This window comes from Pelobates fuscus, chromosome 3 (genome assembly GCF_036172605.1).
Source record: "Pelobates fuscus isolate aPelFus1 chromosome 3, aPelFus1.pri, whole genome shotgun sequence".
Classification (NCBI taxonomy): Eukaryota; Metazoa; Chordata; class Amphibia; order Anura; family Pelobatidae; genus Pelobates; species Pelobates fuscus.
The window spans coordinates 106,756,926-106,784,774 of NC_086319.1; the positions used below are offsets into that span (position 1 = coordinate 106,756,926).

At 42.8% G+C, this 27,849-nt stretch overlaps 1 protein-coding gene across 1 annotated transcript in view; it reads left to right on the forward strand.

Moving 5' to 3' along the window:
* RBM27 (RNA binding motif protein 27) overlaps positions 1-23,914 on the forward strand; it is a 55,459-nt gene extending 31,545 nt beyond the window's left edge. The window contains exons 14-21 of the mRNA XM_063445248.1: positions 7,225-7,347; positions 8,296-8,370; positions 9,304-9,459; positions 16,035-16,139; positions 16,381-16,575; positions 17,615-17,701; positions 21,132-21,242; positions 23,386-23,914. Of these exons, the coding sequence (XP_063301318.1) occupies positions 7,225-7,347; positions 8,296-8,370; positions 9,304-9,459; positions 16,035-16,139; positions 16,381-16,575; positions 17,615-17,701; positions 21,132-21,242; positions 23,386-23,469 (936 nt within the window). The 3' untranslated portion in view covers positions 23,470-23,914. The remainder of the gene's footprint in view (positions 1-7,224; positions 7,348-8,295; positions 8,371-9,303; positions 9,460-16,034; positions 16,140-16,380; positions 16,576-17,614; positions 17,702-21,131; positions 21,243-23,385) is intronic.
* The last annotated feature ends 3,935 nt before the right edge of the window (positions 23,915-27,849 follow it).

Consider the following 27,849-nt stretch of genomic DNA (forward strand, 5'->3'; position numbering starts at 1 on the left):
CAGCTCTCGCGAGATTTACACTGTGAGCTGACAGAGGGAGCTGCACAGACCGCGCGGAGGAGGAGAGAGCTGACAGGAGCTGCAGGAAAGGTAAGTTACAGCTCTGCCAGCACCCCTCTCCCCCACTGAACTGCCACTGGACCACCAGGGAAGGAGAGCCCCCCTCCCTGCCATATATCAAGCAGGGAGGGGGGACGAAAAAAAAAATATAAATAAAATAAGAAATAAGAATAAAAAAATAATAAGAATAAAAAAAAAATTTATAATAATAAAAAAGGGGTATAAGGACCACTATGGGAGGGAGGGGGGGGATAAGGACCACTATGGGAGGGAGGGGGGGGGGGATAAGGACCACTATGGGAGGGAGGGGGGGGATAAGGACCACTATGGGAGGGAGGGGGGGGATAAGGACCACTATGGGAGGGAGGGGGGGGATAAGGACCACTATGGGAGGGAGGGGGGGGGGGATAAGGACCACTATGGGAGGGAGGGGGGGGATAAGGACCACTATGGGAGGGAGGGGGGGGGATAAGGACCACTATGGGAGGGAGGGGGGGGGGATAAGGACCACTATGGGAGGGAGGGGGGGGATAAGGACCACTATGGGAGGGAGGGGGGGGATAAGGACCACTATGGGAGGGAGGGGGGGGATAAGGACCACTATGGGAGGGAGGGGGGGGATAAGGACCACTATGGGAGGGAGGGGGGGGGGATAAGGACCACTATGGGAGGGAGGGGGGGTATAAGGACCACTATGGGAGGGAGGGGGTGGGATAAGGACCACTATGGGAGGGAGGGGGGGTATAAGGACCACTATGGGAGGGAGGGGGGTATAAGGACCACTATGGGAGGGAGGGGGGGTATAAGGACCACTATGGGAGGGAGGGGGGGTATAAGGACCACTATGGGAGGGAGGGGGGGTATAAGGACCATAATGGGAGGGAGGGGGGGTATAAAGACCGCTGTGGTAGGGAGGGGGTGGGATAAGGACCACTATGGGAGGGAGGGGGGGTATAAGGACCACTATGGGAGGGAGGGGGGGGGGGGATAAGGACCACTATGGGAGGGAGGGGGGGGTATAAGGACCACTATGGGAGGGGCACTCATACACACACGCTGCACTCATACACACACGCTGCACTCATACACACACGCTGCACTCATACACACACGCTGCACTCATACACACACGCTGCACTCATACACACACACGCTGCACTCATACACACACACGCTGCACTCATACGCACACGCTGCACTCATACGCACACGCTGCACTCATACGCACACGCTGCACTCATACGCACACGCTGCACTCATACGCACACGCTGCACTCATACGCACACGCTGCACTCATACGCACACGCTGCACTCATACGCACACGCTGCACTCATACGCACACGCTGCACTCATACGCACACGCTGCACTCATACGCACACGCTGCACTCATACGCACACGCTGCACTCATACGCACACGCTGCACTCATACGCACACGCTGCACTCATACGCACACGCTGCACTCATACGCACACGCTGCACTCATACGCACACGCTGCACTCATACGCACACGCTGCACTCATACGCACACGCTGCACTCATACGCACACGCTGCACTCATACGCACACGCTGCACTCATACGCACACGCTGCACTCATACGCACACGCTGCACTCATACGCACACGCTGCACTCATACGCACACGCTGCACTCATACGCACACGCTGCACTCATACGCACACGCTGCACTCATACGCACACGCTGCACTCATACGCACACGCTGCACTCATACGCACACGCTGCACTCATACGCACACGCTGCACTCATACGCACACGCTGCACTCATACGCACACGCTGCACTCATACGCACACGCTGCACTCATACGCACACGCTGCACTCATACGCACACGCTGCACTCATACGCACACGCTGCACTCATACGCACACGCTGCACTCATACGCACACGCTGCACTCATACGCACACGCTGCACTCATACGCACACGCTGCACTCATACGCACACGCTGCACTCATACGCACACGCTGCACTCATACGCACACGCTGCACTCATACGCACACGCTGCACTCATACGCACACGCTGCACTCATACGCACACGCTGCACTCATACGCACACGCTGCACTCATACGCACACGCTGCACTCATACGCACACGCTGCACTCATACGCACACGCTGCACTCATACGCACACGCTGCACTCATACGCACACGCTGCACTCATACGCACACGCTGCACTCATACGCACACGCTGCACTCATACGCACACGCTGCACTCATACGCACACGCTGCACTCATACGCACACGCTGCACTCATACGCACACGCTGCACTCATACGCACACGCTGCACTCATACGCACACGCTGCACTCATACGCACACGCTGCACTCATACGCACACGCTGCACTCATACGCACACGCTGCACTCATACGCACACGCTGCACTCATACGCACACGCTGCACTCATACGCACACGCTGCACTCATACGCACACGCTGCACTCATACGCACACGCTGCACTCATACGCACACGCTGCACTCATACGCACACGCTGCACTCATACGCACACGCTGCACTCATACGCACACGCTGCACTCATACGCACACGCTGCACTCATACGCACACGCTGCACTCATACGCACACGCTGCACTCATACGCACACGCTGCACTCATACGCACACACATACGCACACGCTGCACTCATACGCACACTCATACGCACACGCTGCACTCATACGCACACTCATACGCACACGCTGCACTCATACGCACACTCATACGCACACGCTGCACTCATACGCACACGCTGCACTCATACGCACACACATACGCACACGCTGCACTCATACGCACACACATACGCACACGCTGCACTCATACGCACACACATACGCACACGCTGCACTCATACGCACACACATACGCACACGCTGCACTCATACGCACACACATACGCACACGCTGCACTCATACGCACACACATACGCACACGCTGCACTCATACGCACACACATACGCACACGCTGCACTCATACGCACACACATACGCACACGCTGCACTCATACGCACACACATACGCACACGCTGCACTCATACGCACACACATACGCACACGCTGCACTCATACGCACACACATACGCACACGCTGCACTCATACGCACACACATACGCACACGCTGCACTCATACGCACACACATACGCACACGCTGCACTCATACGCACACACATACGCACACGCTGCACTCATACGCACACACATACGCACACGCTGCACTCATACGCACACACATACGCACACGCTGCACTCATACGCACACACATACGCACACGCTGCACTCATACGCACACACATACGCACACGCTGCACTCATACGCACACACATACGCACACGCTGCACTCATACGCACACACATACGCACACGCTGCACTCATACGCACACACATACGCACACGCTGCACTCATACGCACACACATACGCACACGCTGCACTCATACGCACACACATACGCACACGCTGCACTCATACGCACACACATACGCACACGCTGCACTCATACGCACACACATACGCACACGCTGCACTCATACGCACACACATACGCACACGCTGCACTCATACGCACACACATACGCACACGCTGCACTCATACGCACACACATACGCACACGCTGCACTCATACGCACACACATACGCACACGCTGCATTCATACGCACACACATACGCACACGCTGCATTCATACGCACACACATACGCACACGCTGCATTCATACGCACACACATACGCACACGCTGCATTCATACGCACACACATACGCACACGCTGCATTCATACGCACACACATACGCACACGCTGCATTCATACGCACACACATACGCACACGCTGCATTCATACGCACACACATACGCACACACTGCATTCATACGCACACACATACGCACACACATACGCACACACTGCATTCATACGCACACACATACGCACACACTGCATTCATACGCACACACATACGCACACACTGCATTCATTATACACACATACGCACACACTGCATTCATTATACACACATACGCACACACTGCATTCATTATACACACACTGTAAATAAATATTCAATTAATATATTTTTTTTAGGATCTAATTTTATTTAGAAATTTACCAGTAGCTGCTGCATTTCCCACCCTAGTCTTATACTCGAGTCAATACGTTTTCCCAGTTTTTTGGGATAAAATTAGGGGCCTCGGCTTATATTCGGGTCGGCTTATACTCGAGTATATACGGTACTTAAAATATGTAAATCATTCAGTGAAATGGTTGTAAATAGTCTGGCTGATTTTAAAGTAATGGCACTCTTGGTAGCATTCACTTTTGCAGTGTAAACACTACCTTTTTCCGGGCGTTTTTAAATTTTATTTTGTATAATTCTTTATTTTTTACTGTGCATAGCATTACAACAAGCGGACAATGCCCCAACAGTTATTGCCAACATACATAAGACATGGTAGAACATTTGTAGGGCAATCGAGAATACTGCACATTTTTTATTATTTCACACATCTAGGTACTATGTTAGGCTGTTGATGTGATTCAGAGAATGGTAACTAGACCTGGAAAGTAGTGTATGTCAATTAATATATAAGCGTACACGCCTGAGCTTCATGGCGGCTGGACGTGCCTCGTGTGAGCTCCGAGCACAATCTTCTTTTCTACCCAAAATAATTGCACTCCAGCCAGCCAGGAACCGCAGAAACGACTGAAGCCTGATCACACTCACCTCAGGAGCCAACCGAGGTACCCCGGGTCTGCAGCCCACGGGTGCACGGCGCATCCGTCGAGGATATCGGGAGTGAGGCCTAGCAGTATCGCCGGACGGGTGAGGCGGCCAATCCCCCGTTCTGCGCGACCTAGTGCCCTCCTAAGCCTGAATAGAGCCCTGTTCTCCTCCCCCCCTCCCCCCCCCCCCTTCGTGAAGACTCGGACTCGGGACAGACCCCAGCGAAGACCCGACTGAGCGCTCCCTCCGACACATAGACAAGGCTTTCCAGCGCTTTTGGGAGAGACTGGAGCAACGCATGGCACTGCAGTTGCCAGGGTATGTGCGGGAGACGAGGGAGGCCAAGAAGAAAGGGCCGAGCGGGCACCGCTCGGGCAGATTCCAACCTGGAGCACATGCCACCCAGGCTCCCTGTCCACCTGGGCCGAAGGCCAAATGGGGTATACCCCCACAGCATCACCCACGACGCCGGAGGACCACGCGCCGCTGGCGGCGTTTCACCACCGGAGCCCTCCGTAGCGCCCATAAAAGGGGAAGACCCGGCTGCACTGCATACCAGAGTCTGTGGCACACAGATGCGGACCTTCCAAAAGGCCTGGGGCTGGAGCGGGATCCACCACGGCACACGCAGCTCCGCCACCATCAGCAGAGCCTCAGGGGCCTTTGGGCTCCTATCTGACCGGAGCATACAGCTACCACTTTCCTCACGCCTGAACGGCCTACAGGAAGACCAAGCGACTGCTTCACGGCTGCCAACCACGGGAATCGGATGATGATGACACTACCCCTGCGCCCTGGGGTCAGCTCGGGAGGCGACAGCGAGCACACACCCGCGCCCCATGGAACATTCGATTAAGAACTTGCTAGGCTAGACTCAACTCCCCCCAAGACGGAACATGTATACCCTACGGTGGTGATATGCCAGACATTTAAATATATGACATATTTATGTTTAACGCTTTGCATTTAACTATTACCCTTACAATGTTGAAAACATATTGTGTTTTTATGCCTTATCATTTATATTATGACCTAGAGATGCATATCTGGGACCTGACCACTTACAGTCGATTTAGCCTGCATAACTGTCAATAAGCAAGACGACCATTTTGTACTGGGTTCACTTTGTTCATGGTCACAATATGTTGGCCTGTCCATAACGTCACTTACGCATCCAAGCCCTAAGGTCAGAATTGCACTTAAAACATGACTGTCTAATCGACCACTCCCGTAGCCCCGCTGCATCAGCACACGCCTTAACATACCTATCGACACTTTACTGTGCCCCAACCCACATGCCACGCTAGCCTCTCTGACGCGAGATAAACTTCTCTTCCAGCCTAGATGTGTGCAACTGGCTAGCTCCCACTTGTTACTAATCTTTTGGTTTATCTTACTCACCTAGAGTGGCACACTTATAAACCTCTGTATACAACTCATGACTTCAAACCCCTATGTTAGAGGGACGACAGTTACATGCTAGCCTATTCTAGGAACCCTAGACAGCCCTTTGGACTCCTAAAGTACACTAAGGGTTAAACAAGTGCTAACAGACACATTAATCTTCGTGACACGGCACAGCAGAATGGCTTAAATGCCTAAATGCTTATGCCGAATCTCGACATAGTTTTGTATACCCAACTCTAAGTGCCAATACTGTCAAGAGGCCGTAAACATGGTAGTTTTCAAATAGATTGTAACTGTTTGGCCAAATCTGCCTGCTTCATTGATACTGTTAAGCATCAATTATTCTCTTTATTTTACTTTAACTCAATACAGTTATTAAGCTTGTATCTTACTATTATTCACCTGACGTTTTAAAACAAAAAATATGGCAATCTTTCTTTGGAGTGCACTGCATGCCTTATTGTTATTATTAATCTGTGTTACCCCACAATGCCTCCTCTTTCTATTCTGTACCCCATAACGCATGTGCCATAATAAAAGAAAGATTTACAAAAGGGGGCATCAGCATGGTGGAGTCTGGTCTGCGCTGGGCCGATGGATCGTCTGCTTCTCTCTTCCCGAGTGCTCGCCAGGCCCCACTAATGGCGGTTACAGGATTTGACCATACAGCAGCAAGTGACCGCGGGAAGTGTGCCCAGGCCGGTCAGCCGATTAGTGGGTACAAGAGTATGTTGGCCCCAGTTGGAGGACTGCAAGAGCTGGTTAATGAGCTTTAGGCAGGGTTTTGGTAGGAGCTCTTGTGAAATGCGACCTCTCACCATGACAGGCCCCGCCCCTTTCCGTGCGGTTTTAACCTCTTGTTTTTGTTTTTGCCGATTTTTTTGTTTTATTTAATTTTGTAAGAAAAGGATTGTTTAATTGTACCAGTCTTAATCGTATTTGCTTTTCACCACTGTAAATAATTTGTGTAAATTAAAATAACAAAATGTATCTCTTGCAGACATTGGCACCTTCCACTGGTCATTCAAAAATGGTTTACAGCTCTCCAAATTTAAAGTCTGCCACAAAACCCTCAACTGGTTCAAAACCAGTGGATGCTCAAGAAGCTCTTAAAAAGAAGCAGGTATGGTTATTTGACAACTCTGTTTCATTAGATAGCACTGTGTAGCATTGCATCATGATAGGTGTTTAGGTAATTGTTTTCTTTAATTTGGGTGAATTATTCTTTGGAATCTCTGACAGCTCTCCTGCAATGTATAATGTCCCATCCATCTGGGTATGAGTTTGTGTGATAATTTGTATGAACTTTAACATACCAGCTTATACTGAAAGCCGCATGGGCGTCTGATAGAACCAGATCTTTATTAAACTGTTAAACAGTTTGACATTTTACATCAGAACGTGCCAAAGGAGTCATGAAACCATAACAACTACAGAGCTCTGTAGTTGTTTTGGTGCTTAGAGTAATAATTTAATAAAGGTATGGGATTCTTTGGATTGAAATAAAATATATGCATTTAATAGGTATGTTATCTTTTTATGTAGTGGGAGCCATTACAGCTACTTTTTAACCCCTTAAGGACCAAACTTCTGGAATAAAATGGAATCATGCCATGTCACACATGTCATGTGTCCTTAAGGGGTTAAAGGGGGTTGTCTTTGAATAGAGATCACATGCAGAGCTACCCAGCACCCTTCTGTGTACTGTGTATCCTAACGTTTCTGCACATGTACTGATGCAGACACAAGGCAAATACTCTGGCTGCCTCCTTGGTGCTCTGCAAGAGAAAGTGTAAAATTGTAGTCGAGAATAACACTGTTTGTACATATCTGGCTATCCATCGTCTGCAACCAAGTGTCAATAGATTAGGTTTTTTTTTGTTTTGTTTTTTAAATGGACTGCTGCCTCTCGGTTTGAAGATTTATAAATTATTAGTAATGGTCATCATTGTGGGAAAACATTTTTAGAATGTTGCATGGATAGTTGATACTGTTGTTTTTTTTTGTTTTGTTTTTAATTCCCAAAAACTTATTTATTTTATTTATTTATTTTTCCTTTATCGATGTACAGGAAGCTCTAAAGCTGCAGCAGGACATGAGGAAAAAAAAGCAAGAGATGTTAGAGAAACGTATTGAATATCAAAAGGTATGGCTTTTTGTTTGTTTTGTTTTTTAACAATGCACATTAATTAAATTGAACTATTTTCTGAGCGTTAAATTGTGAGACACTATTTCTGTTCGTGAACTAAACCTTATGCTTTATGCAGGCAGGCTGGGTTATTCAATGGACTAGGATTTGTACAGTCTAGTTCTATATAGTTGAATTAGAAAAAAATCTCCATCTCAGCTATTTTTACTTCTGGGCCACTCTCTGCAACAAAGCAGCTTCATCTTAATAACCCTGTCTCTGCACCATGCTGGTGGAAAACATTGCCATTTCAGATTGACCGCCTCTAAAGGTGCTTCCTCATTGAAGACTTTCAATTATTGACCGTCTTCAGGTTTAGCATCACACATAGCATAATGTCGATAAAGTCTGTGAGCAAATCTTATAAAGAGACACTAAATCCAATGCTCCTCTAAGTAGCATTTAATTGGCTGAGAACAGCAGCTGCCGTACATGAATAGTAGATTCCCAATGCCTCTACGAGAACAGTTGGATTGGACCAGACACCATCCAAAAGGATGATCTCACAGTAGGAGCAGGTGCTGGATCACCTGTGATTAAAAATGCCCGCCCGCCCTTTGAGTTCCCATTCATTTCCTAACACGTGCCAATTCTCTTTGAATGAACACCTTTTTCTTTGCCTTCAATAGACATGGAAGAATGAAGTCAGTTGCCTCCAACCAAAAATGATCCCATATTAGGTCAGAATGCAGCTTATTGAGTAAACAAAATTTTAGTTATTCCATAAAAAAAAATATTTTGTCACTAGCTTAAACATATTTTTACTACGTCATAGAACCAAGCACACATCTATTGTATTTATTTGCACAAATACCTGCGTGTTTTGACGCAATACTATCCCTAACCTTTGGTGTCTATGGATGACATTGTAATCTGTATCCATTTTTCTAGATGTTGATATCGAGACTGGAAAAAAATAAAACCATGAAAGCAGAGGAGAGGAACGAGATTATGAAAACATTGAAAGAACTGGATGAGAAGATTTCTCAGGCTAAAGATGAACTGAAGACGCTGTCTGCTCCATCGAAAGTAAAATCAAAAACTGAGGTATTTGCAATATTCATACTCTGCATTTTTTTTTTTTTTTTTCAAATTTAGTTTTTATTGCATTTTAAAATATCAGGGGTACAGAAAAAAGAGTAGGGAGGGGTTAGCGATGGTTACATAGTATGCAAATATCATCATCATTAAGGTACATTGTCAGTGTGGGAGTTAACATCATTGTCGTTATTTGCAACTTATAAGTATATCACTTCTTCATCAACACAACTGACGCTTATTCAACAGGAGCTCATTGTAATATACCTTTTTTTTCCACAGTTGGAGGTGGGACTGTCCATGTACCATTACATTCGTAAAGTGGTGTAACCAGATGCCTGTCAGTTAATGTTTTGTATACAGGTTTATGTAGCGGGGGTAAGGATAGTCCTTAACAAGGAGGTAGAACTTGGAAAACTTGGGAGAATAGGGCATCACTGACGAGGGGAGCCAGTAATATTGATGGGTTTAGTTACAGACTGGTGGTAAGGAGGGCCGTTGGGTTGTTGAGTCTGAAGTAGTATTGTAGTTGGAGCGGTATTTGATTAAGGGTGAGTGGGGAGTGATGAGTGTGTGGGTGGTTGGTATATATGATTGTTGCGGTATGTAGTCTCCCACACATGCCATGTGTCGATGAATCTTTGTTTTTGTTCTACTGTGGTGAGTGATAATCTTTCATAATAGTAAAATTGATCCAACTTGTCTCGTAGTTGAGGCATGGATGGGCATTGCTGGGATTTCCAACATTGTGCTAAGAGGTTCCTTGCTGCCAACAGGGTTAGTACAGTGATTTGTTTCTCACTCGGGGTCAACTGCGGGGGTAGGAGTAGGAGTAGTCCCACCGTGGGGGTTAGGGGAAAGTTGGGGATATTAAATTCGTCCAGTATGGTACGGGCATGTTTCCATAGGGGTTGGATAGCTTCGCAGGACCACCAAATATGCTTTAATGTACCCAGGGCATTGCTACACCTCCAGCAAGTAGGTGGGGTGTTGGGGAATATGCGATGGAGACGTTGTGGGGGTCATGTACCATCGGTACAAAAGTTTCCTATGTGCTTCTATGTGAGAGTAGCAACGGGTCTGCTTAGAGAGACCATTCAGGGCTTTCAGCCAGTCGCACTGCGTTAGGGTTTCATTGCAATCTGTCTCCCATTGGTTTCTGTGTGATATGGGTGGTGGAGGCGCAATCTCTTGCCATGCTTTATAGCATAGTGCCAGGGTCTTTGGTTTCGTTGGTGCAGACCAACATCTATCTAAGAGTAGAGTGGGGGTAACCCAGTTGGAGTTAGGGGTAGTGCGGCTCTGTGGCATGAATGCTAATATGATACTCTTCAATTGTAGGTAGGAAAAGGTGGCTCGGCTTGGTAGCTGCCATTGGGTTTGCAGTTCTGGGAAGGGGATAATTTCCCTATTTCTCATGAGCTGAGATATGTGGGTGATCCCTGCATTGGTCCAGAGGTGGAGTGGGATGTCTTGTGACACCGATTTGACAACCGAAATGGGTGCTTTTGGGTGAAATTTTCCGTGGTAACCTAGGCTTGAGAGAAATTTGTCCCATATGTTTATGGTGTGGGAGGTAGTCGGGAAGATCGTGGGTCTCCGAGTCCTAAGACATCGGGGCGTCCACATATACTCGATGATGGGTAGGTTTGGCCACTGCGCCCTCTCCATGTCTGTCCATTGTAAGAGGTTGGGCTGGGCATGGAGAAGGACGCCACCAGTCAGTGCTGCAGCTTTATAATATTGTCCAATGTTCGGTAGGCCCACTCCACCTAATTTGGGTGCAAGTTGGAGAAGTCGTATCGGTACCCTAGGTTTTTTACCTGCCCAGACGAATGTGTTACACATTTTCTGTAGCTCTTTACAATATTGGGCGGGGAGCTGTAGGGGTAACATTCTAAAAAAATAAAGGATACGAGGAAGGATCATCATTTTATACGCATTGATTCTGCCTAGCCATGAAAGCATGACGTGTTTCCATTTATTCAATTCGTTTTTACACACTAGGGTTAGGGTACTGTAGTTAAGTGTTATTGTTTTAGGTAAAGTGGATGCTATTTTCATCCCCAGGTATGTAATGTATGTCATTCTCCAGTCAAAGTGATAGCGGTCCTGAAGTGAGTCTATCGTTAATTTCGGCATTCCCACTGGTAATGCTTGCGTTTTATCTTGGTTCAAGCGGTAATGCGAGATGTCCCCGATTCTTTTTAATAGAGCCATCAGGGGGGGTAGAGATTGCTGTGGTTTAGATAGGGTTATGAAAATATCGTCGGCGAAAAGCGCCAGGCTGTATGTACGGTCTTGTATGGTAATTCCATGAATGTCAGGGTGTGTCCGTATTTTGTGTGCTAAGGGTTCTAGCGATAGAATATAGAGCAGGGGGGATAGTGGACACCCTTGTCGGGTGCCGTTCGTGATCCTAAATGGTTGGGATAAGAAGCCATTGTGGGACACTCTGGCTGCTGGGTTACTGTATAAGGCCATAATGCTTGTTATGACGCTCTCCGGGAAATTAAACTTTTTCAGGACTTCGGTCATGTACGACCAATTGAGGCGGTCGAAGGCCTTCTCAGCGTCCAGCGCCAAGAACAGGCCCTCCGACCCTTGTCTTTGTATGGTGTCTATTACATTAAGGATCTTCCTAGTGTTGTCTGAGCCTTGACGTCCTTTTACAAAGCCTGACTGGTCGTTATGGATCAGTTTGAGTAGTATTGGTGCTAGTCGGTTGCTAAGTAGTTTCGCATAGAGTTTGGCATCACAGTTCAGAAGGGAGATCGGCCTAAAATTTTTGCATTGTGTCGGGGGTTTTCCTGGTTTCGGGAGGGTAGAGATATGGGCTAGCAGCATCTCGTTTGGTAAGGCACCTTTTTGGGAACTCTCATTCAGGACCTTTAAGAGGTGTGGAGAAAGGAGAGAGGTAAAGGTTTGATAGTATGCGTTGGGAAGACCATCTGGGCCTGGGGATTTATGGGTGGGCAGGTGAGCTATGGTATCAGTCAGTTCGTCTAGTGTAAATGGGCCTTGTAATCTTTCTCTGTCTTCGTCCGTCAGTCCGGGTAGATCTAAGTCGTCTAAGAAGTCGTGAATGTTTCGTGGGTTCGGTATAGTAACAGTAGGGTCTGCTTTTAAATTATAAAGGCCTTCGTAGTAGCTTGCAAATTTGGATACTATTCCCTGTGGGTCGATGATGCGTTCCCCTTTCTTGTCTTCCAGATAAGCTATTCTGGAGGCTGTCATTCTTCGTTTAAGCTGCGCTGCCAGTTTTGCACCTGCTCTATTCCCATTAGCAAAAAAGTTGTGCTTAACTTTGCGTAGAGCATAGGTCGTTTTGGCCATTTCAATATTTCTGAGTGTGGATTGCAGTTGTAGGAGATATGTGTGTGTCTTAGGGTTGGGGTTGCGTTTATTGGAATGTGTTAACTGGGTGATTTCGGTTATAAGGGCATTGTATTCTGCGGTCCTTAGTTTTTTGGCTCGGCTTGCCTGTTTTATGAAGCTACCCCTGATACATGCTTTGTGTGCCAACCAAATTTGGTCTACGGAGGTCTCTTCATTTGTGTTCTCGTTAAAGTAATTGGTGAGGTCTGTCTTTATTTGTGCGATAACGGCCGGGTCTGTCAGGAGCGACTCGTTGAGTCTCCAGGAACCTGTGCCCTTGCTAGGGAAGGGTGTTTTTAGGCTCAATGTGGTGGGCGCGTGGTCCGACCATGAAATCAACCCAATGGTAGTTTCCTCTATGTTAGGCATGTAAGTGGCTGGGACCAGAAATCTATCGATTCGGGAGTAGCTGTTATGTGCCGCAGTGTGGCAGGTGAAGTCGACCTCTGCGGGATGTTGAATGCGCCAGGGGTCAACCAGTTGGTGAGAGGAAAGGGTGTTACATATCTTAGATGTTAGTGCCACTCTTTGGTTGAGAGAGGTCACTGAGATATCAGCTGTAGAGGATGAGTCCATGTTACTATCGATTAAGAAATTAGTGTCCCCACCCAGGATTACCTCCCCATATTTGTACAAATCTGCAAGCGCTAAAATCATAAGTAGGAAGTCGTGTTGATTAGTGTTGGGGCTGTACACATTAATCAGGGTATAGGGGTTATTATTGATGAGACATTGAAGAATTAGGTATCTGCCCTTTTTATCACTGATTTTGCGTATTAATGTGAAGGCGGCATCTTTACTGATCAGAGTCGAAACACCTCTTTTCTTAGTTTTGTAACAAGTGTGGAAGTCATGAGGGAAGTCTTTGGAATTAAATTTTGGTCTACCTTTCCAGGTGAAGTGCGTTTCTTGGTAATATGCTATGAGGGCTTTACACTTTTTGGCTTCCTGTATGGCTAGTCTCCTTTTATTCGGAGAGTTAAGCCCCTTGGTATTTAAAGACATTATTTTAATCGACATGTGGGCAGGTAGGGAGTGTGCTATTACTGGGGTGTAGGTGTATTGCCCAACATTCCCCTTTTCTCGGTTCCCACCATGATAGTATTGTACCGGACTTGTGGACGCCCACTAGTCGTGTCTTATTGTACACGGATAACCCATTGTTCCTATTCAATGTGCCCTTTGTTTTGGGGGTAGGGAGAACTGGGGGAAAACTATTTACAATATTCCGTATGTCACTGGAGGTGACATGTGGCTGCTCATGGCAACGGATAAATCTGGCCATTAGTAGGCCGTGGGGGTGATTCACTTGAAACATGTGCATAAAAGTTATACAGTCTAACAATCAGTTAATTAAGCACGTTTAACTAAGAGCGGGTTACATCTCGCCCGTAACAGCATAACATTTCAAACATTAAATTAGCCATTAGGGAGGGGGGGAAGATTAAGAGGTGTACATATAAAGCGGTCATAGATCTATCAAAATCTTAAGTATGAATGCACTATAGGACTATACGTTACAGTAGTAGTAGTCAGGAAGGTACGGCCTTCTCCGTTAAGACCCGTCTTCGTGACCTTAACAGGATCAGGTAGTCGGGGTACTAGAGTTCGTGGGTTGTCTGTGGGTCTTGCGGGCTTGCGACCATTCCTTGGCCAAGGAGTGTAGTGCAGAGGTGGTAGTGGCGTTCGGATGGTCCGCATCTGTGGGGGGGAGCGATATTTGCCAGTCTTGTAGGAGGCGTTTGCCGTCTTTCGGGTCGGTGATAGCTCTTACTGCTCCGTTCTTCCTCACTAGTAATTTGGTGGGGAATCCCCATTTATAAGGGATGTTGGCGCTCCGTAGTGCTGTGGTTATGGGCGCGAAAGCGCGTCGTTTAAGCATAGTAGCGGCAGATAAGTCCGTGAATATTTTGATGTGTTGGTAGGATTCCGGCCATTGTGACAAGCTCCTGGAAGCTTGCATGATCTTATCTTTCACTGTGTAAAAATGGATTCTCGTGATCACGTCTCTGGTGGTATCCGGGGGCAGGTGTTTAGGTTTAGGGAGTCTATGCGTTCTATCCAGCATCAAGTCTAGGTTGTTTAAGGAGGGTATCAATGCTTTAAATAAGTCTTGCACATACCTAGTGAGATCAGAGTTCTGGATTGATTCAGGGATACCTCTAATGCGGACATTGTTTCTTCTGCTCCTATCCTCATGATCCGCAACTCTCTCTTCTAGTAATTGAAGTTTTGTCTTGAGCGATGTGTAGGCCTCAGCCATGGAGTTGTGGGCGTCAATGAGTTCATCAGTGCGTTCTTCCAGCTTTGCTGTTCTTTCGCCAATGCTGTTGATGTCAGCCTTTATTTCTGCAGTCATTTGCTGGATGTCTGCTTTAAGTGAGGCTTTTAGTTCCTGCATTATGGTTCTCACTGAGAGATCTGTTGCTGTGTTGGAGAGTTCAGCGTGGTCTGCTGTATAGTCCCCTATGTCGGAATCTTGAGCCGGCGAGGTAGGCCTGTCGGCGCCATCTTGGTCGCCGTGTTCCAGCGCATGTTGCACTCCAAAGTGCGAGTTTAGCTTTTGTTGTTTAAGTTTCTTCGTAGATCTCGACGCCATGTCGGTATGTGGTGTGTCCCCTCGTTGGTCAGCTCGTTTTTGGGTTGCGTTAGTGGCTAAATCAGGCTGTGAAGGCCGCTGTTCGGGAGAGCTCTCGTCCCGCACGTCCGCTCACATGCGCTGCTCGGACACGCCCCCCATACTCTGCATTTTTTATATTTGTGCTAGTCTATTTGCAAATGATGTTGTAAAGTCATCCGTCAGATTTGTATAGTACGGTAAATGGATGAGGTGAGCCCCTATCGCCACATTGTATTGTATTTCTTGCTTTTTATGAGAGGGTCATAGTTGCATATTTTAAGTACAAAGTACAAAGTGTATTGTTCTAGCCCCTTGTACTCTATCTGTTATAAAGTCTTTCTGGGTAGGACTTTAAAGCAGGACTTTAAAGTAGGACTTTAAAGCAAGAATCAGTGTGTCTGTCTCAAACCAATCTCAAATCAACTGATTATGAAAAACCCTAATGGGAAAACATGTGGATCCAGGAATACAACATGATAACTCGTATGTTCAAGAGAAAAATAATGCCAAAGCAGTTTACATTTTTCGCTCCCTTACACACTTTCTTACCACACTAAGTTAACTAATCTTTTCTTTATGGTCAAAGGCACAGAAGGAGCTTTTAGATGCAGAGATGGACTTCCACAAGAGACTGACCTCTGGAGAAGATACAACAGAATTGAGGAAAAAGCTCAGTCAATTACAAGTTGAAGTAAGACTTCTCACTTTAAGGTTTTTTTTCTGTACTGCTCATCTCACAACATTCCATAGTGAAATGGTAGTTGTCATGTCAATTACAGTAGGCACTTGCTGAACGCATAAATATTATAATAAAGGTAGTGTTTAAAGTGCTCTTTAATAATGCAAAGAAAAGTCTGACACAGACTCTTTTTTTTTTTTTTATTATAAATGATTGCAGCAAACAGTAATAAACACTTGTTTTCTTTTTAAAGGCTGCCCGGTTAGGGATCCTTCCTGCTGGCCGAGGAGGGAAGACACTAACAACTCAAAGCAGGGGTAGAGGAAGAGGACGTGGTGCACGGGGGAGAGGACAATTAAATAATATGGTGGTTGATCATCGGCCAAAAACAATATCCGTGATTGGCTTTTATGAAAAAGAGAAAGAGGAGCTGCTCCAACATTTTGCTGTAAGTACAATGCTTTATTAGGTCATCAGCATAGATACCTCTTTTATTATTTTATTGAATTATGAAGCAATTAAGTGTTGTTGCTTTATTTGGGAGCACTCAAGCATTAAATTCAACATTGTAAAGTAGTTTTAAAAGACTGAAAACATGTGGTTTACCTCCCATTCTTCAAGTGTAATTACCAGTGAAATTTGGCAAAACCTTTTTTGTTTAGGCAGTGCTGCTACATTTTATTGTGGGCGGTTGCATAAGATAGAGATCAATGGGATGCAACGACTTCCAGCCACTTGTGGGACCCACTGATATGTGTCCCGACCTAGGTGTTAAGACCTTCCTAATATAACTATTCATGGCTGATTCAAGCAAAGGTTGAATTAAATATACTGTGACGCTCTAAGTAGTAAGCCTTTCCCAGCACAAACTTGTATCCCTTCTTGCAGTATTTTAACTAGGCATTTTTGTGAAACATTTTTTCAGATTTCTGGTAAGGCATATAATAGTTATGTTCGTGCCCCACTGACTTCACAGACAGATTGGGTATGTTGTGATATATTCACTAAAACCTGAAGTGAAGTGAAAGCCAAATCACACAATTTGGAGGGGTAGACTTCAGCTATTTGTGTTGAATATTGGATATATGCACATCCTGCAGCCCATATGGTTTCATCCTGAGGTTCTGGGTTAGAGTGTGTGTTCATCCCATATTATAGAGAAAGAAGCCCATTTAAGTGTCCTTTCATTTTGAGTTCACTTGATTTGCGTAGTATAGAGCAAATATATAACTTACCTGTTATTTTATCTCAAATTTACCTCAATGTCTTTGATATTTAGTTCTTTGCTTTATAACTCAGTGTGTCGTACTGTCCTTTGATCAACAATCCTGCATACTGATCAACACTGCTAATCTGGAATTTAATGATAATTAATGTGCCAATGTAATCCCATATCCTTGGAAGATTAATGTATGCATACCTTGTTTCAGTAAACTATATCTACTCTACTGCCGGTATGTAATACATTTTCCCTCTTTCTGTTGCAGAAATTTGGTGAAGTTGAAGACTTGAATGAAGAAGAATTCCCACCAAGTGTAATTTTAACATTTAAGACTAGGCAGGAAGCTGAAAATGTAAGTGTTTTGTGGGGATGGGGGGGGGGGAGAATACCTTGTCACAATTTCTACATATGTTATTTGCTATAAATATAGGTACCCATCTAATTTCTTAGTAAATTAACTCCTTAAGGACCGCGGATGTATAAGGTAATCCGACAAAAACATATTACTTATTACTTGCTAAGCAAATATATTACTTACCCGATCGCTGCCATTCCCCCGCCGGCGATCGGTGTTGCTCCCGGTCTGGGGGGTTTGTATGACCGTCCCCACTTGGCATATTAGGCCCCTGCCTGAAAGAGCGGTCACATGGTCACAATAGGCCTCCATAGTGCTGTCTACCTAAACTGACAGTCTCCCTGCTTCTGTTAACTTAAAAAATCTCTCTCTCTCTCTCTCTCTCTCTCTCTATGTATATATATATATATGTATATCTCTCGATACATAGAGAGAGAGATATTTAAATTCTACGTGCAAATCAGACCAAAAATCCAGAGACTTTAATTTACTAGCACTGTATTTAACCCTGTAACTTTACATGACACCCTAAAACCTGTACATGGGGGGGTACTTTTTTTACTCGGAAGACATTGCTGAACACTAATATTAGTGTTTCAAAACTGTAAAACATATCACAGCGATGATATTCAGTGAAAGTGAAGTTTTTTGCATTTTTCACACACAAACCGCACTTTCACTGATATTGTTGATGTGTTTTACTGTTTTGAAACTCTAATATTTGTGTTCAGCGAAGTCTCCAGAGTTGAAATGTATAGGTTTTATAGGGTTATTGAAAGTTAAAGGGTCAAATATAAGACTTGAATTTCCATTTTTTCACAGTGAAATTTGCCAGATTGGTTATGTTGCCTTTGAGACCGTATGGTAGCCCAGGTAGGAGAATTACTCCCATGATGGCATACCATTTGCAAAAGAAGACAAGCCAAGGTATTGAAAATGAGGTATGTTCAGTCTTTTTTAGTAGCCACTTAGGCACAAACACTGGCAAAAGTTGGCGTTCATAATTGTTTTTTGCATTTTTAACACACAAATATAAATTCTAACTTTGGCCAGTGTTTGTGACTAAGTGGGTAATAGAAAAGACTGGACATATTGAATACCCTGGGTTGTCTACTTTAAAAAAATATATGTACATGTGAGGTGTGATTTAGAGGTTTATGACTGTTACAATGTCACTATTGATACATTTTAAACATCTATTTTGAAACGGCAATGTCCTACTTGTACTTATAGCCCTATGACTTACAAAAAAAAAAAGCTAAGAACATGTCAACGTTGGGTATTTCTAAACAAAATTTAGAAACTATTTAGCACGGGTGTGTTTTGGCAGTTGTAGATGCGTAACTGATTTTGGGGGTCAAAGCTAGGAAAAGTGTTTAAAATTTTTCATCATATTTTATAATTTTTTTAAGTAAATTATATGATATGAAAATAATGGTATCTTTAGAAAGACCATAAAATGCTCGCTCTGTCTCCCTCGCTTGCTCTGTCTCCCACATTATCCCTCTTCTCCATGAGATTTTGAATAATTGAAAAAAGCACAGGAGGGGGAAATGAATTTTTCTATGCAAAACAGGTATATGGTCTTGGCTCTTGCTGCTATAGTATAGATAACTATAAACCTTCGTAGATGACATTGAACTTGCTAGAGTCTTGCATGTTAAGTGTCATCTATGTGGGTTTACAGTATGGAACATGGCTGTTCCTGATTTATACAGATTTTATATGTGAATTTCATTGCCAGACAAAATTCCATTCTTCTTGCTGTAGGAAAGTGTCCCGACAAGGAAATAGTTGTACAATCACTTAGAGTTTAATTTAAACAAAATTGAGAGTTGGTTAAAATGGCAGCACGTTAGTTCATAGTCTGCTTTAGCGTGGCAGTCGAATGTTTTGCAAATATAGAGCTAAAAAGTTATTTCTGAAGGTTTTTTTTTTTCCCTGACTTCTATAGTAATAGGTCCCAAGACAATTGGCATCCTGCAAATCCTTGTTTGCACTCAAATTGGTCATTAGGGGCAGTGTAGCTTAGCTCACTTTCTATTCCCAGCAAAATTTAGGCTTGGCTAGTAGCATAGGACTTTGAATATTGAGCCCTGTTTAGGATAATTGTCAACTCCTATTTCTATAAACCCATAACAAAACAATCTTGATTTACCGCTGTAATGTATGCTTATTTATCAGACCTCATTTTTAAAGAAAGGGGAAAGAAAACCTACAGAAATCGGATATTATCAATTTGACAGAATCATTAGTCCTGCGATGGCTAATGCTATAAAAGGCCACATTAGATGTAATTGTAATGATCATGATTACTAGATGCCTGTACCTCTTATGTTATTTAGTTTTAATTTCGTTCCAATTTAAACTAGAAAAGCTACAATTTCTGGGGAAATTGTGTGAAGTGTTCTTGCCTCCACCAGTAGTCTACAACTGGAGTGGGCGAGTAACTGTTATCATTTATATAGCACATTTAATTGCAACGTTGTTGCCCAAAGTGCTTCACAGTTACATTAAAACATACAGTTATACAAACTATTAGCAGGTGCAAAAGGCCCTGTCTATGACATCACTTGCTGCTGCAGCCTGGCACAGGTCAGAGTATTTTGGCAGTTGCCATCTTCAAATGGTCGTATTTTAAAAACTATAAATCCTACAGCGAAGAGCTTTATATTGTGAGAATCACAAGACCCAGACCTACATTTTGATGCATTGTATGTCTCTGCAATATTAACAATGAAGTCACAGTCTCAGTTTAGAAATTGCCCTTCAAATGTGAGCTTTGCAGAGTGGAGTTTCAATGAATGTCAATAGACGGCGTGAGTTGCAAACAAATGGTCATATTGTGAAAACTATCAGGACTATGGCTTAGCCGTGGACGTTTTTTGTGGCAGCAGGGATAGCTGAACGTTTTGTTTGTGTAGATGGGCCTGAAAATGAGGGAGTGGTGGCAGTTTAGAAATCATGTCCTGATTTTTCAGCTTTTGCCAGCTCCCACTCTAGCTTTGCCATTCATTCCTATGGGACAAATTTCGCCACAAGAACGACGATATTCCGAGAACCATTTGCCGAAACGTTCCACAAAGTAATAGCAATCCGATCGGGAACAATCTGCACGTTTTGGTATATTTTTGTCTATGTAGTGTAAAAACTGTGGGAGGAGTTAGGGTGGCAAATTTGGCTATAATAAGAATAATAATATATATGTGATAACATTAAGTGGTCTTGCTATGCAAGAACACTTAATAAAAGGGATCCTTTTTTTTTTTTTTTTGAGTAACATACATAGTACATTCACACTCACATTGTATTTGTCATGAAATTCAAGCAGATAATGTGTTTAGCATTATGTATACGTGTTCGTGTATTATATTCTATAAATATAATATTTAAAGCAATGTTTTAATGTGTACTTTCGTTAAATTAGGCTGCTAACCAAGGGTCAAAATTTAAGGGCAGAAAGCTTCAGGTATCCTGGCATAAACCTAAGACACCCTCGGTAACCACAGAGATTGAAGAGGTAGAATCAAAGGAAGAGGTAAGTGGGTGCTCCTAAATTTAATGCTAGACGCTTGTTGCTCTTTTGTACTTTAGAATATTCCAGTGTTGTGCTGTTAAATAGTTATTCATGTTAGTTGATGTAAATCATTTTATGTATATACACATGGTATATATGTCTTGTTTTAATTGAGATACTAAGTTTGATGAGTAACCGCTTTTCCACTTGGATTTCTTTGAGGTTGAGATAGGTGGGCAAGTTGTCTGGCCTGCATGTCAAATATCACCCCACCATTCTGTGGTGAGACATGCAAGGTTATTCACTAAACAAAGCGCATAATACTGGAGGTCAGGCCAGATGTCACTTTAGAGCAAGCATGTCAAACTCAAAACATACAAGGTTTAAGTTTATGTGGGCCAAAAAAGGAAAAACCTTACATTTTCATAGAAACATAGGTTTGTTTTAAAAAGTGCAGTATAAAAAAAAATCCAAGTAGAAACTAAAACTAAACCCCGGTTTTAAATTAAAAAAAAAAATAATACAATATTAGCCAACAAGCAGACTCCACTTACATTGTCACTGCCAGCCAGCCTGTGCCAAAGCAGATTTTCCCACTACTCCTTGAAACCCTGTAAAGGTGGAGCACAGGTCCTCCATTGTCCAGCCGCGGCCATCGCTCTGAGCCACGCGCACTCTCTCGCTGAGCCAGACACACATCCACATTATTGCGCACGCGAACATCATTTGATTTATTGCTCCCTACCTTTGGGAGCTGGTGTGGGTCCTTTCCCTGGGGTCCAGTGGGGATCTTCTCTGAGGAGCTCAGTCTTCCTGCTCCTCAATGCTCTCTCTTGCACGCAGTTTAGTGGTGCCGGAATGACGTCATATTCCGGCACCCGGCATCACTACAAAGGGCGCGTGCGAGGGAGCAGTGAGGAGCAGGAAAACTGAGCTCCCTCGCTCCCGCCATGGACCTCTACTCCCCGGCCTGGTAAATTTCTCTTTTAACCCCTTAAGGGCCAAACTGCTGGAATAAAAGGGAATCCTGACGTGTCACACGTCATGTGTCCTTAAGGGGTTAAGGAGAGCAGGTGCCTACTCTGCTTTAGTAAGCATGTGTCAAACTCGTGGCTCGCCGGGCCACAAAGATATTCATTGAGGGCCACGAGTTTGACATGCTTGCTTTGGTGCAATATAAGACCACAGTCATCGACTGAGTGCAAGCCATTGGCTTCTGTCAGTGATTCAAATCCCTTGTCCATCCTGCTTTGCTCTAAAGTGACATCTGTTTTCTCCTGCTGGAGAAAATCGTATGTAGTGCAGGCCATGTTAGCTGTCAAGCCATGCTAAAATAGTTTCTTAATTTACTGTAATACTGCGCATGGGCACTCTTGGTACAATGACCATTACAGTGGACTAAAGTTGCTATGAATCTTAGAATATTTCTTTAAAATATTAAATTCCATTCTAAATTATCTAGAATTCCAAGTGTAGTGGAACCATGGCTCACATTTTGGCTTCTTATTACCTTTCTGCTTTTCATGGAAAACACAATCATTTTTGCAAGACTCTTACTGCTTGCACCCTTAAAGGGAATCTCCAGTGCCAGGAAAACAAATTTCCTGGCACTACAGAATTCTGCAGTGCCCCTGCTCCTCATCTGACGTTGAAAGGGTTAAAACCCTTTCAGTGACTTAACTGAATCCAGCGTTTGTCTCTTGGCGCTAGGTCAGTCTCCGCCCACGCTCCTCCTGGCAGGGGAGACCTAATGCGCATGCACGGCAATGGCAGTTAGACCTCCCCATAGGAAAGCATTATTCAATGCTTTCCTATGGGTATTCCGGCGACGCTGGAGGTCCTAATGCATAGTATGAGGACGTCCAGCGTCATTTAAAACACTTTTTAGTGTTCTAAGAAGCCCAAAGTCCCTCTATTGGCTGTCTGATACAGCCACTAGAGGAGGACTTAACCCTGCAAGGTTATTATTGCAGTTTATAAAAATTACACTTGCAGGGTTAAGGGTGGTGGGAGTTGGCACCCAGACCACTCCAATGGGCAGAAGTGGTCTGGGTGCCTGGAGTGTCCCTTAAAAGTTAAGATGGGTTGGTGTTTTGTTAAGTGTGCTACATAAATCTGCATACTGTAAATGGCTAATCTTTACATATTGAACTGTTTTTTTAAGGAGAATGATACATCTGACCCATTCCTTCATGAAGATGATGATGAGGACGAGGATGAAGACGGGTCTCGCTATTGGAGAAGATGAGACAACATAAATGTGCACATACAAATTCAGTTTTTCTTTTAAAGATTGTCAACAAGATCATTTTACCATTCTAAATGAAAACAAAAAAAACAGAATAATCCCAAAACAGCCAAAAATGTATTATTTTTTTTTCTCCTCTTTTGCACAATTAATGGCACAATTGTGTAAACTATGTAGAATGTGACATTTTCTGTGAAAGCCAAAGGCAAGATTTTTTTCTTTTTTTTTTCTTTTCTTAAATCTATGACAAGGTATGAGCTACAATGTCTTTAAAATGGGCATTTTTGGTTTATATTATTTTATAAGCTTTAAAGTTGAAGCAGAAAACATGTAACTGAAGAGTGTTTAAAACGCAACAGTTAGGCGCTGTTTTGCAGTTTACGTCTTGTTTCATTTTTCAGTTTATCAAAAATAATTACTGAACTTCCAAGTTAATGCAGGTTTTTTTTTTTTTTTTCCCTCATAATTAAGATTTTTTTTGTTTGTTTGTTTTTTTTATGCACTCTATATAGTTTTAGCCTTCTTGGAGTCTGTTTTAATTGTTTGTTTGTTTGTTTTTTTTGCTTCATAGTGTAACAGGCATTTCTGATGATCCTCATTGAATCATTGCTTACTTTGAATGATTATCACCCTTGTTCTGAGTACCCAAAGGTTTTAGAGTAAAGTGGGTCAGACCTGAAAATGTTACACCCAGTTCTAAACTATTTAGCATGAAAAGAGGTAATTTGCCAATTGCATAATAAAACATTCGCAAAACTAATTGTTTCCCTAGTGGTACAACCTATCCTCGGCTAATCCATTCTTAGCAAAGCCCTGTAATGTATTTTTGAGGATTACTTAGATTGCAATTACTCTGGTCTACACACACAGTTCTATGACTCTGTGTATCTCAGATATAATCATCAGAAAATATCACTAAATAGAATTTGACTCAATTTGTTTCATGTGGAAGGATAGGCACTCTGTTTTGAAACATGTGCAGTACACTGTGATGCTTGACTTGCCATATATCATTTATTGTGGGAAATAATGAACACAGAAATATTATCTGTGAAAATTGCAAAAATACCAGTTTTAAATCTTCTCTATTGCTGCCACAGGCAACATATTTTCATGTATGTTTGGCAATCCATTTTTCATGTTTAGTTTTGCACTCCTGTAGGTTCTTGTTGATAGTGAAAATATTAGTAAGAAATTTGAAGAACTGGTTAAACTTGCCAGATGCACATTCACACAAGTGCTGTGTTTGCGTCCAGCTCTAACTTGTCTGTGATGAGCACAATAAAATTTTTGTTCGTACTAAGTTCAAAATGATATGCTTAAAAATCTTGATAAAGCTAGATACATAAATCTAAGCAGACCCAATGGGGCACTGTTAAGTGACCTTAGAAAAACAATCCTTTACTTATAAACAAAAAAGATCTGGATTGGAGTTTTCAGATTTAATACCTAAAAAACAAAAAAAAAAACAGCTGGCTTATAGAATGAGTCTCGTGAGCAGTTTTTGTTTTTGTTTTTTCTTCCCAATTTGCTCATGGTTGCCATCTTCTTTAAATGCACTTTTCTGCAGCAGAGGGCTTGATAAATTAGTTTTGGACTTATCATTACCTTTACTGTGTAACACGTATTTTATTTAATTTTTTTTTTACATTCTCATCCTTTCAACAGTTTATATGGGTGGGGGGGGGGGGGGGGGGCAGTGAAGAATGAGGGGTGGGTTTGGGAGAACAATTTATATATTCTGTACAGATGTTTTCTTAATATGTATAATTTTGTACATAATTTTCTGTTATGTGTACTAAGTAGATTGTTAAATAGATGTCCCAAAAAGTTTTATTTTTGTACCGCAAAGGGTTGGTGAATCAGACAGACTGCACATATAATTGACCTATTCATTTTATGACCCACTGTTAGGAGAGCCCAAATAGGTTACTAAGTAAAGCTGACTGTTGGCACATAAAGCACGTTTTCATGTCATACTGTGAGCATTAATAGAATCATGTTTTGGTTTTCCCATCACTTATTGTCTATGAACATTTATAAGAGGTCTACTTTAACAATTTATACAGAGTAATTTCAGTATTTTTTTTTTTCTCCAAGTTTAGTAAAATACATTCAGCTGTTAATGACTTGTGTGCGTTCAACAAACCCCTATTGGTACTCTATAGTTTTGATGATCTTTAAATACCTTGCATTCTCAAAACCCATCAGGGAAGTTGTTCATTGTTATTCTTTATACTCTATGTACTTTAATTCATATCCTCAAGTTTTCTGACCCAGGGATAATTCAGATTATACTGAATTTGAGCTCCTTTTTAGTTTCCTTCTCTTTTCAGTCATTTTCGTTCAAATATACATTATCTCACAAGTTTGTTTTGCTTGTTTACTCATTTAACCACCGCAATGTAGGTCAAGACTTGTTTGGAGTTATGTATATTCTAACATTTAGGGCACATGGACTTTTGTATTGAATGTCAATCTTACTTAACAAAATATTTGGTCTATTTAAAAAAAAAAAAAGACCTATTAAGGGTTTGAGAATACCAATTCTTATTACAATTAATACATTTGTTTCATGTAAATAGTGCCTTAACTAAATTTAAAATGTGCTTTTATGTAAAGATCCAATTTCCATGTGTAACTGTTTAACTGCTAGTTGAGCATGCAGTGCAGGTGAAGCAATGAAATGGAAGATGACCAGTATGTGCTATTAGGTGTGGAGCCTTTTGTTAAATGGGTCACTAGACAATAAAGGACTCAATCCCACAGTGATTAATACCATTACCCATGAGGGTTCATTTATAGGGACAATCCAAGATCCTTAAGCACTACAACTTTTTATAGTGATTACGGTTCTTGAAAACTGTGGGTGCAGTACTTTGTTGTGATGTTTTTGTTAAACTGTTAAACATTGAGGAATTCAGTGCACCCAGTGCCCCTACATTAACTTTCAACATCATAATGAGGACGCATTAAGAGAGCTGGGATGTAGGATAATCTGCTTCATCCAGTAGCCACTGACCCTTTTGGATGTCTTGCATGATTACTGCAGTCTTTGTGTCAATTACATGGTGCTTGGAAGCCTAGAAAGGATTCAAAGTAGGAGAATCCTCCTATGTTCCATCATAGTGAGCCTCATACTGCACTGACTGACCATGCAGTGTAGGAACTTGGAACAGTTAATGAGTGTAAGAGATCCTCATTATAATTGTGTTAGTTAAAGTAAGTGGGCATTGGATGTTGAAGATTCCTTTGTTTTTGTTTTTATGTCATACCATTTCAAATATGACAGACTGTATTGCTGCTTCTTAGCACCATAGCTACTACAGTTAACTGTAGTTGTTATTGTGCATCAAAGCACTTTTAAATTTTTAGTGACCATCCTATGCCACTTGCGGTCACAGAACTCTTTACTTTTTCTTAATCATCGTTAAGTTTCGAGATCAGATGTCAGACTTCTGACTATTCAGAATACAACTCCATTGTACCTTTGCAACACTTGCTGTTTTGGCTGTCAAAGGTTTGTGGAAATAGTAGCTGAACAGCCGGAGGACCTTTTGTTTGTTTGTTTGTTTTTTCCTCCTCTATAAAGGTACAATGTTTTGAAAAATGCTTGTGAGAATGTTTTAGTTTTTTTTTTTACCTTTAATTTCTGACCTGCATCCAATGTTTTTCTTCTAATTTTCTTTTTTTTTATTTTTTTTATTTAAGCTTAGACAGGAAAAAACCTTGTATATTTACACATTTGTGTGGATTTGATTTTTTTTGTTTCTATTTTTTTTTTTTTTAATTAATGTATACCAAGCAAGTGCTCCTCATGCATTGCCAAGCTTGAGTAAAAATGGGCCACAGAAATGTCAGTGTCATGCGAATAGGGAATGATTATCTCTGATGTACAGTATAATTGTATTATAGTTTTTACAATATGGTGGATATGTGTCATAGTATGATAGGCAATATTGTTGAATTTCTAACTGTTTATACATTTAATTCATCCTATGTAATGTTTGTTTTATTGATTTAAAAGCTGAATTTCTAAGAGCATGTTCACTTTTGCAATAAAGAAACATGGTTCAGTGGTTCAAAACACCAGTTTAAAAAAAAAAAAAAAAAAAATCAGAACAAAAAAATTAAGACGGAAAAAAAGTCAATGGAAAAAAAAAAAAAAACACAAACCATTCAAACATCCTTCTCACTGTATTAATTCGGCAACCGTATCAGAACCACTCCAGAAATTTAAAAGTTAACTCCCGTGTTTGTGTGATTTTATTCTTTGTATGTATTCGCCTATTGGCACTGCTGCAGTTTTGTTTTAATTTTGATGTGAGTCTGCTGATGATTGATAAACAAACGGATTAAGCATTGCACAGAATCTGTGCT